Source organism: Venturia canescens, chromosome 4 (genome assembly GCF_019457755.1).
Source record: "Venturia canescens isolate UGA chromosome 4, ASM1945775v1, whole genome shotgun sequence".
NCBI lineage: Eukaryota > Metazoa > Arthropoda > Insecta > Hymenoptera > Ichneumonidae > Venturia > Venturia canescens.
The window spans coordinates 15,788,653-15,804,868 of NC_057424.1; the positions used below are offsets into that span (position 1 = coordinate 15,788,653).

Below are 16,216 nucleotides of genomic sequence, written 5' to 3' on the forward strand. Positions count from 1 at the left end.
ATTTTCCACTTAGTGATAAACTGGTATTTTACTCAATATGACAAACTCGTTATTCGCTCCAGTCGATGCTGATTTTTTTGTGTATATTTTTCAGCTTCCATTGACCGGTAATAGTATATTTCTTTAAACATTTTTCAATGAAAAGTCTTTCAAGTTTTGCTCTCGACGGAATTCATCAAAATTTCTTTCCTCGAGCTCCTCGACTATTGCACGATTTAATGGAATCATTCGTTTTCACAGTCACGGAACGAGATGTGCTGGGGAAGTAGCAGCTGCACGTGACAACGGCGTTTGCGGCGTTGGGGTTGCATACGATTCCAAAATCGCTGGTATAAGGATGCTGGATCAACCTTACATGACGGATTTGATTGAGGCCAACAGCATGGGACACGAACCCGATCTCATTGACATTTACAGCGCGTCTTGGGGACCAACGGACGACGGGAAAACTGTCGACGGTCCACGAAATGCAACGATGCGAGCTATCGTTCGAGGAGTCAATGAGGTGATTACCAATTTTCGAAGATTCAATGAATTTTCACAATGTAATTTAACGAGAAAATGGCTTTTATCATTTGCAGAGGTGAGCGACGATCCTGAAAATATTCTATATAAAGTCCTTGAATCCGATGTTTCAAGACTGCCGTCACAGCCATTGATATTCAGGCTTCGATTACGAGGAAATTTCGCAGAATTGAGAAACTTCGAGTTGATGATAATGACGAAGTTTTTCCCTTCAAATTCTCGAAGTAGATGCAAGGAATTATCCATTTTTATTATAAAATAAACGGCGAGGGAGAGAAGCGAAGAAAAAGCCGAGCGATAGAATATTCTCATCGGAAAATCGAAACCAACTTTGCCATCACGACTTTCCGTTAGCTTGCGTAATCTCAGTCAGTAAACATGTTATAAATTCGAATGAGAATTTTCCGTATTCAAGGACTGACCTACCTGCAATTACAAAAGTTAATATTGTTGCGAAAGATCAAACGAGGCTCAATGCAGAGCTTTCAGGACTTGTTACATCGCTTTTTACGTAAGCTCTAAAATCCAACAACATAACTTAATAGCGCATGAGAGCTAGCGGTCCTAAGTAAATAGCCGATGCGTAATGGCCGAGTGCAGAACGACCGGTAGGGATTATTCAATGGCAAGCGCTTCCCATTACTTCACTATTTTGACCTTTGCTGTCTCTGTTGAAATTTTTCGAGATCGAATACACGCTCGTCGTCGTTCCAAAGTTTCGAGGGATCGGAAAAAATCAGCGGAGAAAACCGAGAGCGAGGGCTCATTTTTTTTAGTGAAATTTCTCGAGGTTCGTCTGCACACAGGAAAAAATGCTTCCTTTTCGAAAGATGATACGGTGACTTTAATTGGGGGTTTTGAATTCGCGTGGATGTTGGACAAGTCTCGATAACGCGGGGCTTCGGGGAGCCGTGGCGCCTTGTCTGGAACTCTAACTCGTCGCCGGTTCGTGCGCACTTGGCAGTGTAAATCCGCCCACGCGGCTCAGAAACCTTCGGACTTGAAGCAACGAGCTTTTTTGTGCGTCACACTCAGGTCTCTCCCCCTCGTCACTGACATACTCAGCCTCGTGATTATGCGCTCTCTTCACCCTCAGCTGTATTCGTACCGTGACTTTGCCTACGATCGAGTACCTCGTGACGGCTTGTCAAACGGCCCTTACGCCTTCGTGGTTATCGGCTACAGATAAATCTTCGAAAAATCCAACGAGCCTTAATCAGAGCTCGTTAGTATTCGATATCCCCGAAAATAAACTGGAATTTTGGTCGAATAACATCGAATTTCGGGTGTGTTTGAAAATACATTTTCCATTCACAGTTTTAGTGGCCGAGTTCGGTCTTTTTTTTTCTATATCAAAATAGGTTCATCAATGACTGAATTTTTGCTGAATTTTAGTCATTTAGGACTGTGAGGAACTCACTAAAACTCTCTCGCGCTCCACGATCAATGAGCGAATCGACGCATGGCTCAGCGGTCACCCAATAAAGTACCTGAAAACTACCTCTGGAAAATAACGGGCTTACATTCACTTGAGAATACCAGAAAAGAGCCAATTACCAGTGATTCCATGCTGCATTGGAAGCTATTACTCGCAAAGTCGGTTGTTGTTCAACTCTTTTTTCTGCACACAGAAAAAATTGGATGTTTGAAATGATACCCCATGTCAGAGGGCAAATTCGGTGAAGATCCGAGGTCCTCAACACCCACTTTCGGTGTATTAAACATTTCTTTTTGAGAGATAGATTCTTCATGGTTTCAAAAGACACAATTTTGGAAGAAAGGCTTTTCAGGGTTTGAACATTTCAAATGAGTTTAAATGTTTTTTCTCAACCGCTTTTAACGTTGGTTTTTCTGTAGGGCAATATCGATTTTTCCCCCTAAATGGATATATAAGTTTATGATTCGATCATTTACTTCAGCAAATCTCGTCGAGCTACGCAGTGAGCTTTGGAAAGCCCCAAACTGGAGTATAATATTGGTCAAAAGTCCATCACGCGATGATTGAGTCGAAAATTCGATGAGAGAAAGTAAAACTGTTATTTTTTTTTCAGGGTCGACGAGGCTTGGGAAACATTTACGTGTGGGCATCTGGTGATGGCGGTGAAGAAGACGACTGTAATTGCGATGGTTATGCAGCGAGTATGTGGACGGTTAGCATAAACAGTGCGATCAACGACGGCCAAAACGCTCACTATGACGAGAGCTGCTCGAGTACTCTCGCATCGACGTTCAGTAATGGGGCGAAGGACCCCAACACAGGTGTGGTGAGTAGATTTTTGCTCATGCAAATGTTGATGGAATTGTTATGTAAGTTTAACGTTGGAATTCACGATTGAAAGAATCGCAATGGTTTTCATTAGCTGAGTCCAAATTCGTGTGCTAAAATATGCAATTTTTGTTCCTCTACAGAAATAGGAGTTTGGAAAAATGTTTTTTTCTCTCCAGGAGACAAATCGATTTGTTTCTTTCTGAACGAAGCTTTGAGTCGAGTAACAAAAGATTATCGGAGCGTCTTTTTCGTGTGCTACATCTGGGAAGTAATTTTTCAAACTCAGACGACGTTCCTGCCACAAATTCGGGCTAACGCGATTCAATTTTCCATCGGACTCGATTGGTTTTAACGATTTTTTCGACGTTACCGTTTTGTGGAGCTAAATTGAGGCTGTTCGGAGTGTAGACCAAGCAACGGGGATTTCCGTAGATTTAACCTTCGAACTCTTCAATTATGCGAGCCTAAAACCAAAAGCTGAATAATACAGTCGCTCCCTCGCGATACGCGGGTCTCGCCTCGTCTCACATTACCGACGTTTCACTACATTTAATATTTAATTGGTCTCTCATCCTGCTCTCGTCTCATCAGTTCTCCTCGGCTTCAGGTCTCTCAGTTTCCGTCGATGAAGGATAAAAGTTCAGCTTCTTTCGTCCTCCCCTGAACATATTTCTTTCAACAGCAAAGTTCAAGTGAATTAGAGGCTCGTTTCGAAAGAGCGTTGGGCAGGGAGGAGAGGAAATGAAGAAAGGGAGGAAGGAAGAGGATAAAAAGGAAAGCTACGAATGGGACTCGAGAGTCCGATATCGGGCTAAGTGCTTTGGACGTTTTTCGGTTAAAAGTACACGAGTTTTTTCTTCTTATTTTCTCCTAACTCGATTTTCGACGTCTCGGTTGTAACTCCGAGTTAGACCATAGAAATGTGCTATGGGAATAGCTTGCACATCGGGTGGCGAGGAAAGCGATCGAGGGCGGCAGGCAGAGAAAGGCACGAGCACGAAATCGAAAGGTCACGCATCGAACAAAATTTCATTCGCGTACGTTGGAAGAAATGTTCACAGTGCCAAATCTTGGAGTTGCTATCGAGATAAATTGGGATTAATGAACACAAAAAACTTGCGTCTCCTGGAAAATGGTTTGTTAGCAAGGAAAAAACTTAATGAAAGAGTGAAGCTCCGTGTGCGAACGCAGTCTGGCGTTTTTGCTGTTGAGCTCAATAATTATTCCTGACGAATACGTACGCTGAAAGCTCCGCTCTTTGATCCACCAACCGCCCACATAGAATTCCAAAAACTCTCGAGGACTCACTCTTTCTCCTACGGTTTTCCCTCCGCTTCGCCCTTCCCTCCCTTTCTCTCTTTCTCAATTTCTCGCCACTCTTGGATCGAGGCTAATGGATTGCTGCTGCGATCTTCCCCGACAGCGTCAACGCACTCGACGAAATATTTCATCCGAATGACGTCACGACGTACGCGCGATGTGTCACCATCGATCCGGTCGCGTAACGCACGTAACTCGAATCCACACTCCTTTTGTAACAGCTTCCCACGAGTTGAAGCCGCGAGCATCTGGCGAATTTCGGATTTTCTTTTACGTATACATTATTCTTATAACTACTTTTTCACTTTTTCGGGGTATTAAATATTCATTTCTGCGAGCAAGTCCACTTTTTATCTTCCCAACGGTGCAAAGTGGGCGGATTAAGTAGAAAAAATTTACGAGAAGCACTTCGATACGATTTATTCGATAAAACCAACCGTCGTTTCTCCACGTTCGTGGAAAAATCGTCAAAACTTTTGAACATCGTCTCCTCCCGTCACGTTGATAACGCACGATTCAACATTTTTGTAATCGGTTCGTCTTCCAACCAGCAGATTGCTCGATGAAACTGAAAAAAATCCGTGTGACGAATATCTTTTAAAATAACGAATCGCTCTAGGATCCACAATTCTGAGGTTTTTCGAACCTTAAGAACTCTCGTCAGGATTTCTATAAATCGGCAACGTTCCAGGTTTTCTCGTCGAAGGAGAAAATTCTACGAACTCGCTTAATTCATCAAAATAGGCGAAGTGAAACTCTTTTTTTCAAATTCTTTCGTTACTTTCTCGAGAATAAGAGTTTCATGAAATTCCTGAAAAGATACACTTGCTCGGGACAAAGTGTGATTGTAAATGCTAAACCGAGGTGCGCTATTCCAGGGGGGAAAATTTCAACGTCCAAGGTCGAGTGGTCGATCTCGAGAAAGATATACAATGGAAGAAACTGACAATGCGAAGGAGCTTTGTCTGTGACACACAGTCGAAACGAAGTAGTATAAGTCGTGTGGTACGGAGGGTTAAGGATAATAAGAGCGAAGGTCAGGAAACAGTGGAAGAGAGAAGGAGAGAGTGGTGATGTCGTGGCGCCGTCTTGAGACCCTCGGAAAATAAAAGCGGCGAGGGGTCGTGAGCTCCAAAGCTCACGCATCGCTCTTCTTGACGTCAGAGATCGACTTAAAATTGCAGAGAATTTGTGAAATTCTGTGTCGTTTCGCCTTCCAATTTGTACGGCGATAAAAGTGACTTTGAGACGATTCTAGTGTTTCGAAATCTTTTGACCACTCTGGTAAAAAGACGACGAAATCAACAGCTTGGAAAACGGAACAGTTTGTTGTGGGCTCGTTGAAAATATTCTAGTTTCTCAGCCCCGATGAAAGTATCGCTTAAATTCAGCAATTTCTCCAAGAACGATTTTCTCGCGAGTTCCTTCCTTCCCAACTTTCTTGCCCACATGTATAAATCGCATGACGGGAGGTTTTCATCCCCCCTTTGTCGCCAAGGAGCCTGCTGACAGCACCCTCCTCGCCCCAGGCGGTTTATTGGCAAAAAACTCACGCAACGCTCAGGACACGTGTAGAGACTTTTCCGCTCCACACTGAGGTTCGATACAAGCGAAAAAGGGGGCGGCGCGATTCAGAGATCAATAATTACGTCATTCCCTAAAATGTCACCAAACCCTCGTGTCAGAATCTTTTTTTTTGTAAACTTTAATGGACTTCACACAGCTCGAGAAGTTCCCAACCTTAAAATTTTAACGATTTCACTAATAATTCGTGTCTACATTCAGAGGAATTTTTTTTTTCATCTAAATTTACCACTCTCAACAAAGATCGTTGAAACGAAGTGTCTCCGTTTTGCTTACACCTTCTATTTGTCATCGTAACGTTTATTTCGAGAGCGTTAACCCATTGGCCTCGTAAATTCTGCACTTTTCATTGGCGAAAACAATGAAATGCTCGTAAAATCGACTTTTCGGTAACTTTGTTCGAGACAACGGATGCCTCCAGGGATACCATAAATTTGGGAGAACTTTTCGGACGTTCAGAGTCGTAAATTGTTGGAATGGGTGCACGCATTTACATGATAGCTGCCCGAGAAATAGCGCAGTTAATATCGTGAAGAACTTTCGTTTGGGATCTCTTCGCGCGAAGCGTTATCTGTGACTCCATTTTTATAGATTACGTGAAGTTGTCAACATGAAATTTACGAGTGTAACAATTTCCTCGTAATTTACGTGAATGAAAATTTCAAGTATTTCGAATTCAGAGTTGGTGAGAAATATTTTCCAGTGGATCATTCCCTGGAAAGAGTGAGGAAAATTTGAAGAAAGAAATGAAAAGTTGATGTGGTCGAGGATAAATTTCAACATTTTACAGCGTGCGATAAAATGGCGAACGTCACTCGGCAGTAACTGAATCTGTTGAGTCTGTAAACTGATAAGAGTGAACTATCTTCGCAGTGTCCCTACCGAGACGACATTTTCTCCATTGGGAGTTACGAAGAAATGCTGCATTTGGCGTCATTGTTGAAAATGAAAAAAAAAAGAGACAGAAAAAAGTGGGGAAAACGTAATTTACGAAGGAACTCAAGAACGTCTCCGGAGAGAAAAGAGATGAAATACTTTCTCGAGAGATCCTCAGACAAAACCTCCATAAAGTATCGATTAAGGACGTTCGAGTGGCCGTGTATACGTTTCGTTGGATTAAATTGCCCCCCACCTCTTCCCATCCCTCCTTCGCTCTTTCCTTCTTTCCGTCATGTCTCTTCAGTTTGCAATTTCAAAGAGCGAGTTTCCTGAAGTCATAGGTTCAGATTCACAGTGGCAACTCGAATTTTACAAGCGTATAAAAAATGAAGATTTCAAAGTGTCTCCTGTGTGCTGGGAATATTGGCTGTCCGGAGTTTCGTTTCGCCTCGTAAACTCGACGATTTCTCGTTTTATCTCTCGTTCTATCACACTCTCAACTCCCTGAAATAATTCAATCGAAGCATCCGAAGCTTGAAATAGGAATAAGGAAAAAAGGAGAGATAAAGGGATCGAGGAATGGGCGAATTGTGGCTTTTCCAGACAACCCCGAAATAAATTGGTGATGAGTTTTCTTTTTCTTTCCCATCGTCGAGAACGCACCTCTCACAACCAGACGATCGAATCGATTATTCATAGAATTCCAAGAGCAATTTCTCATCGCTCCTTCTTCGGCAGATCCTCCTACGAGTAAGCTCCAATTAAATAAACATTTATACATCAATTTGAGACTACACCAATCTTAGAGAATATTTAACACATTCAGCTCCATCAGAAACATTAGATTGGTCGAATATCTCTCTCGAATAATTTTGTAGTCGATTTTTCATCCTCAAATACAGAAACTCCTTGATCGAAATCCAATATTGCCAAGGAAAAACTCTTCGAAAGCACCAACTTTGGTGATAACATTTTATAATCGGGATAGTGACTTTGTTACTCGTCCTTGTCCACGGACCGTTGCTTTTCGATTTCTTCGTGGCTGCTTAACATGCATGCATGCACCATATTTCTCCTGGGAAATGTACAAGGCTGAAGTTCGGTGCACCACCGAGTTCAAAGTTATTTGGATCTTCATTTTGAACGTGATTCTGAAAAAAAAAAACAAACTAAAATGTTTTAAGGGGAGCCATCAATTTCAATGGGGATTGCTGCTCTCCTGGTTGGGAAGCAATCTGACTTTGGCATCGTAGATTAATCCAGTATTTTCATCGAGTACAGTCCGAGCTTGTGAACGCACTGAAATCGTTGAAAATGCAAGAAAGCTTCCTATTAGAAACTCAATGGAATTGGAAGGTTTTGCCGAACGTTGCATAACTTTTGATGACCATTACGATTCGAAGGAATCGAATCAATCGTATGATCGTAACGTTGAAACGATGAGCGATTAAGTGGACGACAAATTACAAAAAATTTTATTGATCGAATTAATGATAGGCAGGAACTAAATATATTTGATTTTTTTTTTCCAGGCGACCACGGATCTGTACGGACAATGCACGACGACCCACAGCGGTACATCCGCCGCAGCACCAGAGGCAGCGGGCGTGTTTGCTCTGGCGCTCGAGGCAAAGTGAGTCTAAATACTTGGCGATATTATTCGCGTTAATTTGCCACTCACCAACTTGGGTCTTTTTCTCTGTTTTCGGCGGTTCACTCGTTTCTATAGTCAACTAGCTCTTAAGATTTTTTTATTGAGCAAAAGATGGGACTCGAAAGGAGAGGATGAGGAAGTGGAGAAGAGGGCGAAGAAAAAAGCTCTCGTGCTAAAGATCCGTCGGTAAAAGGAAACGAGCGGAAAGCTTGCGTGGGCGAGGGTTCTTTTCTTACGTAAGGATGAACTCGGGGGTTTTTTCTCTCGGTGCACGGGTCCTCGTGCACTGAGAGGATGTTTTTTCTCCACTCAAGTAAAGAGATCGCGAGGGTCGACGCATGCTGGAGTGCGTTATAAAAACAGGGCAAAAAATACAAAAAAAAAAAACCGAGAGGACCAAAAAACGACGACTCGAGGAGTCTGGAAGGGGGAAAATCGTTTAACGACTGCTAAAAGGTAGCCGGGGAGCACTCTCTCAATTTCGGGCTCGCATCATCAAGGTCGTTTTTACGCACAGCCCTAACGTCCATGATTCTTTCTCTAGAAAGTTTTTGCTCCACCTCTTTTCTTCAATCTCAATTTTTATTGTTACACAATGAAAGAGATTGTTCTCATTTTTATTTTTATTGTACGATAACGATGAAATCGCATTGTAATTTAATCACCATCTCGCAGCAATTGTTTCATTTTATTTGTGCACGTAGAAACGCGGAAATGACTTTAAAAATGAAGATCGACTCCCCACTACGCAAAATTATACAGCTCATTGTCTAAAAAATACGCTATAATTGAAATAAACGGGAAATAGAAGATCAGATTAACGGCTACGAAATAGAATTCGGTCTATAATTCGTTTGTCGCGTTATAAGCAAAGGTTGAGCGTCGATTTGAGAAAAATGGAGAAATACGAATAATTTCACAACGCCACAATTTCGTGTTATTTGCCATGCAAATCTCCGGACTAAATTAGTCCGGAGATTTGTACTTCAACTAGTAGCTTGGGGAACTTCCGTTGGAAGTGGAAAATGTATCGATGCTTAATGAACATTTTCAAGACTGAAAACCTTACGGGATTTTTCGCATCTGCTAAATATATCGGAAAATTAAAAGAATTTATTTGTAATTTTTGCAGTCCTCAACTAACGTGGCGAGATATCCAGCACTTGACGGTACTGACGTCAAAGAGAAACTCACTTTTCGATGCGAAAGGGCGTTTCCATTGGACCATGAACGGTGTTGGATTGGAATTCAATCATCTGTTCGGTTACGGTGTACTTGACGCTGGAGCGATGGTAGCTCTTGCTAAGAAATGGAAAACTGTACCACCGAGGTATCACTGTCAGGCTGGTGCCGTAATAGGAACCCAGTAAGCACTTTTAATCATCATAACTCGTGCAATTTCGCGTTAAATAATAACGCTCAGAATTTAATGTCATTGGCAGCTATGTCATCGCTGCTGTAGTTATTTTTAATGTTTCTTCACAACCGTTTTAATATTTATTTTGTGTCTTTCATTTTCAGCGAAATACCAAGCGAACGATCGATTTTATTAAATATAAAAACCGATGCCTGCGCCAGCACTGATTACGAAGTAAATTATCTCGAACACGTGCAAGCCGTTATTTCCGTTAATGCGTCGCGACGAGGCGATCTTGAGCTTTTCCTTACCTCGCCCATGGGCACAAGGTAACTACTCTTCTCACATTTCTTCGCTGTTAAATTACTTCCAGTCGAATTCGAGTCGATGTTTTTCTACTGTAAACCCTTGTCATTCGTCATTTTCAGTGTATAGTCATTTGACACGAGTTATTACTGGCTCCAAACTGAAACTGCTACTTAATTGTAAAATTTTACACTATTTTCTCTCCGTATCTACTTGCGGGAATCTACTATCAGAAGAACAATTATTTCAGGTCTATGATACTCAGTCGAAGAGTCAACGACGATGACAATCGAGACGGATTCACCAAATGGCCATTCATGACGACCCACACCTGGGGCGAATATCCTCAGGGAACTTGGTTACTCGAGGTAAATTTTCCTCAAGATAATGTTACTCCAAAAATACACTTTTTTTTGGAGAAAAAATCGTTGATTGTTGACACTTTTATTATTTGCCTGCTCTCCGAATTTTTATACTTTCGAGTGAAAGTTTTGGGTGGTAACTTCATTTTCATATTTAGAGTTGCTCAAAGTATGGAGAAAAATGGAGGCAGTTTTGTAGATAATATTTGAAGAAAATGAACGAATGCTTTTAGATACGCTTCAATTCGCAAAAACCTCAGCGTGGCTGGATAAAAGAATGGACTCTGATGCTCCACGGTACGAAGGAACCACCGTACACCGGTCTACCAGCAGCGGATCCTCACTCGAAGCTAGCGATCGTAAAAAAAGCTCACGAAGAACGTTCGAGTGGTATTTAAAACGATTAGCAATGAACCGAGGAAGGAAAAGTCACGAAAATGGGGAAAAAATGAAAAAAAAAAACGTAAGATTGAAGGGTGAACCATCGGATTCAGAGGTCATAAGGTTTTCGAATGATCTCGCGGTTCAACCATAAAACTTATATCCCGGGACTTAATCCTGTGGGATGAATGATTCTCAAAAGATTATAAAAATCTTCAGGCCTTTTGATTATTTTGCGCGCTGCAGTTTACCAAAGAAACATACCAAATAGGCGTCTGTGAGATGAACGGTGCTGTGAAAATTAACCATTCGAATATCAAATACTAATTTATCATTCATCATTCCTTGACCAAAGAGAAATTTAACAAATTTTCTTTTTATCTTTTATCAATTATTTTGTGAGAACCAATTTTTTGCGAGTGTTTTTCTTTTCACGTCTTATTGAGGGCCCAATGTGATTCTGAAAATTCTCCGAAAAGTTTGTTATCATTTCCGTCTCTTCGTTAATGAACGAGAGGAAGGGAAACCTTACGTTATACTTCATATCATTGACGAATATAATGAAGAATCAGTATCCCAATGTCGATGTGTCCTTATTTTTTTGAGATTTTTAATGGATTTGGAATACTAGAGAAATTATTGAACTAGAACAGACAGAGTCCATGTTTTTTTTTCCTTCCGATGATTCCGGGAATAAAATTGTTTCGTCACGACGAAAAAAGTAGCCGGAGGGAACTAGTGAAAATGTTTCAAGCAAACCTTATTCCCTGTGACAATTTCATACAGATCTAAAGCCAAAAACGACGAAAGAAAATTACATAAAAAAATCAATCGAGGCTTCCGATAAATAGCAGTAGCAGCAGCGAACTCTCATTTTTTGAAATTTCTTTTCTACGAAATCTTCTTTTTTACACGATGACGATTCTGTAGATGGTGCGTAAAATAAATAAATCAATCTCATATATCATTGAAATTGAGGAAAACAAGAAGAAACAGGAACAGAATAAAATAGAAAAAGAATTTTAAAAATCTACTATAAACGCTCTTGTCCTTCGATGTCTATTAGTCCAATGTAATCGCACCAGCAGAGTTATAAGAATGATGGAAGTGATGATAACGATGGAACGGTAACGATTGGCGATTTTCGAAATCCAAGCGGACGGTCCACTATGCGTTATTAAATTTTTGTTTTATTTCTTGTTATCCATTTGTAAGTAATCTTTTGAATCAAAACAGCAGATTTGAGACTGGAACGATGATTGTCTATAAATGGCTGTTGAGCGACCCAGTCGAAAGCTACTGAAACATTCGAATTCTCAGTCCCAAAAGTTGAAACTGTCACAAACTGCTATAGAGTCAGACAAAGACATGGAATTTTCTTATTCCAACAAACAATTTGTAAAATGACAGAAATAAGCAGAAATGTTTGACAAAAGTGGGAAAGATCGTGATCATTCCAATTTTTGTCTCACAAACGTTAGGACATACAGTCTTAAGCAAATATGGGGTTTCGGAGTTAAAAGTTGTAATTCCACTCCATTCTTGAGCTTCATTTTTCTGAATTGTTGACCACATGGGCTTAAAGTTTGAGCTTCCAAGCCGCCATTTTGTTGATTTCGTTTTAAAACCTCGAAGGCCAGGTTCTCGGTTTGTTTCGTCAAAGTTTTGCGCCTCAACGACCAATTCAATCGCGAAGCTTCCAACGCGCGAGCGCAAAATATTCTCGTGACCCGGATCGATAAGCCATACATTCTTGTCACAAAAGTATAACCGATGAAATCGTATTAAAAGATCATTTGCGGGGCGTTCTTCAAGTTCATTGAGGCGAGCAAGTATACATGTCATTATTTGTAAGAGGTCGCACTTTTGAGGAGAAAATATGCGAGCAGCGGAATGCCTCGTTGCGAATTATGTCAAAATTGCGAATATCTTTCTAGCGATGAATCCTCGACATTGAAAAAGCTTGATGCTCTTAATTTTTTTTAATGCGAGAATGCATAGAGAGAAAATAACGACGATGACGACGTCAAAGTAAAAGCTTTCCTGCGTGAAGCGAGGGAGAGGGAGAAGAAAAAGTTACTACAAAAGAGCTTTGAAAGCACGAGGAAATGAAGGGAGGAGGGAAGAAGAAAGATACGAATTTAAAAACAAGCGAGAAGAAACGACCAAAAAACAAAACTTCCATATTTACAGATGACAATTGTAATTGATTTTTTTACATTTAATTCTTTCCCTTGAAAATTTCGATTTTATTGATCTCTCAAATGATCTCATTATTGATTCGTAATTAACTTCATTGTTGTAAGTTCTATTTATTATATTTTATCCAATGTTGATTTTCGTGGCTTATTGTAAGTAAAAGAGTGTGGAACGATGATGAACAGATAATTCATAAATGGCGTATGTTTACCACTGCGGTTATATCAGTATTAGGACAAAAAAGACATAATTCTTGTATGATTCATTGTGATTCTAATTGTGTATGACACGTTGCTATCGTTAACACTAATGAAAATCGTGTATGTATATATGTAGACAGATGTATCCACATGTGTATACATATATATGAATATAAATATTATTTGAACTAATTAAAGTTTGAACTATAGAAAGAGTATCATTTTAAAAAACGTCTCTGATCACTATTACTGTCCATTTTTTTTCTTTCATCGCCATCATTGCGTCGTTAAAATTTGGAGAACATCCCAGGATTTCAGTAGAGGCTGTCAAATATAAAATTATGATTTCTCAATAAGTTTCATCTTGAAGCAATTGAATATAATTAAAAAACTGAAAAACCTCTAAAACTTGAATTTTGATTCGAAAAGAAATCGAAGATCGTGTCGATCAAGGTCAAATTTCGCTCGAGGGAGGAAAACATTTCCAGTCTGACGTCGAACCTAATTTACAGGAAGTAATTTTTTTTTTAATTTCTCGAACGAGAATTATAGAAAGTAAGATTCTCGATGTCAAAAATTAAGGAGGTATTGTGATTTTAAAGAAGGCGACTCGTTGCTCTCTCAGTTGAAATATTTGCGTGCACGAAAAATGAGACATTAATAGTTATCAAAGGCACTACTAAATAAACTATAAGTACGATATATCAGAGTGAATAATTCGTTGATATGATGTAAAAGTTTCTATAATCGTTGGGTTAGAAAGGATAAAAAGATAAATCAAGAATAAATAAATAACAGGTTTACGGAAAGAGTTAACGAGGAGGAGATCAAGAATGAGAAACGAGAGAAACTGTCTTTCAGCTTCTGAATTGTGGCACCCGAGTGCAGGGCTCGTACCGTATGGATCAATTTTAAATCGAAACACACACACACATACAAAATGACTATTCTTGTTTTTTCTTTTTTAATGAATATATAAACGGTGCAAAAGAAAATATATATCAAGAAAAGGAAATGACACACGAAGAAAAATAATTTTTAGTGTAGATATTTTAGAGGGGTGTAATGATCGACATTTTTCGAAGGTTACACATATTCATATATTTAATTATATAAATACAAATACACAAACATTTATATGTATATATATAGCTCTCTATATATACATATACAGAAACATATACAGATAATCACATAGTTGAAGTGGACAAATTTAACCATCTTATTCTGTACGATATACGTGGGTGAATAAAATCTTTATTTTTCGGCCTGCATCGTTTTTATATCGTCTACCTGTGATGTTTGTTCTGAACCACGAATTGTCACTCTTCCTAATTTTATTCCTTCGAGTATACACAGTAATAATTATATACTCAGATTCAGATGAGAATCCATCAGTGAAATTGCATTGAAAAATCCACAAAATGAATCTCATTCCAATGAAGTATGAACGAAAATTTGGTGGAACAGACTCCCAATCAGTTTTATTGTGGGACACTCTCCCTTGAATTGTCCGGTCACTGGTTAACTGTTTCAGAAAAATGATTGAAGAAAATCATCGATGTGTTTTTTCTTCTGTGATCACTCATAAAATGAGCATTATCCTTATCATTGGTTCTATTATCGTGCGTGAGGCGTGTCTAGGGGATTTGTTAAATATGATTTTGGATATCGTGAAAAATGGACGAAAAAAGGGAGGAAAAGTGGCAGATAAAAATGACAGATCGCGTCCGAAGTTTCTTAAGACACATTCCTTTTCAGGAAAGTGGATTACTGGCTTGAAGAAGAAGAATAAAGTTTAATACACTTTTTCCTTGCCCACGTTATGCGCTGGTCGAAAATGGGTGCTGGCGGAAAGGGCAAGCCACGAATGAAAATGTTCTCCTTTCACGAAAATTACATGTGTCAAGATGTTTCTTGAAATTTTTGCAAGAAACAAATCCACGTTGGTATGAGAAACTGAAATATGAACTTGACAAAAAGAGAGAAAAATCCACGACGCGAAAGAAGTAACGTCGAGGATAAAAATCCAACCCCAATATCGCTGGCACGAAAAATCCTTAAATACTGCAGAAGCACGGTTTTTATAATGTCGCTTGAAAATTGCGATACAGAAATTACATTTTCCACCAGGTTTTGTAACGTCAGTGAACACAAAAGCAGCCGACATTTCGCTGAGTTTTATGTCTCCACTCACAGACAGGGCTCTGCACCGAGCGAATTTCTTTTTCATCTCCCCGAGCCAATTCCATTGGACGAAAAATAAGTGGATCCAGCAATTATTCTGTTGGATGCCAAATATTTGAGTTTATGATTCAATTCAAACGGATGATTTTTCGCTGCTTTATCATTCATTTCTTTAAATGCACCAAAAAGGCGTGTTGCTTCCGCCAACAACTTCCAATATTTCTCTTCGGAGTTCCACCACGAACAAAAAATTCTCAAACTTCGTTTGAAGTGGAAATATACGGTTTATTACACTGAAAAAAAACTTCCCATTAAATGCAAAACGCCCTTGGGACTCTTCCTGCTCATACAATTTTCAACCTGCTCTTTGCATTTCGGGAAAATCGTCAAAGATCCTTCGGAGTTACGTGTTCAGTAACTTAGAGAATTTCAGTTTTGAGAAAAAGAGGTTTAAGGGTCTTCACAGGGCTCGGCACGAGTTCAAAGGTACTTACCAGACACAACCTACGTAACAGGAACTTGGAAGATTCCTCCATCGGATTTCTCTCGAACATTGAGTCGTAAAACCTTTCAACCGAATTCCTTTTAAACAAATTTGTTTGTTTATTATCAAATTGAACTCGCATCAATCCTTTCGTACACGAATTATTCTGTGTCACCACTGTTCTCATGATACGGAAATTCGAGGGGGTGGATACAATGCGGCGATCAAAAACGTCGAAAATCTTGCTGTATCTCCGACATTTGATTCACCAGGGCTCCTCGGATCACTTGTCACATCATTTTTCGTATCAAATTTTACGAGAAACCGTTTTTCCGGGTAACAAACCATTTTTTAGGCTTCATTTGTTTTCACCGGAAATACACATTCGATGAAAGCTCTTCGGCAACCACACACTTCCAGGTTCGTGTGTGAAAATCGTACGGAAATAAATTTTGTGCTAAAATATCCGAAGGGTGATATTTTCGAGCTGGAACACCGTGGCTCGTCAT

General features: G+C 39.7%; 1 protein-coding gene across 1 annotated transcript in view; it reads left to right on the forward strand.

Annotated features, from left to right (window-relative positions):
• amon (amontillado) overlaps positions 1-14,319 on the forward strand; it is a 45,299-nt gene extending 30,980 nt beyond the window's left edge. The window contains exons 6-12 of the mRNA XM_043418216.1: positions 241-505; positions 2,577-2,789; positions 8,110-8,210; positions 9,364-9,597; positions 9,753-9,917; positions 10,145-10,262; positions 10,490-14,319. Coding sequence (XP_043274151.1) covers positions 241-505; positions 2,577-2,789; positions 8,110-8,210; positions 9,364-9,597; positions 9,753-9,917; positions 10,145-10,262; positions 10,490-10,654 — 1,261 coding nt within the window. The 3' untranslated portion in view covers positions 10,655-14,319. The remainder of the gene's footprint in view (positions 1-240; positions 506-2,576; positions 2,790-8,109; positions 8,211-9,363; positions 9,598-9,752; positions 9,918-10,144; positions 10,263-10,489) is intronic.
• The last annotated feature ends 1,897 nt before the right edge of the window (positions 14,320-16,216 follow it).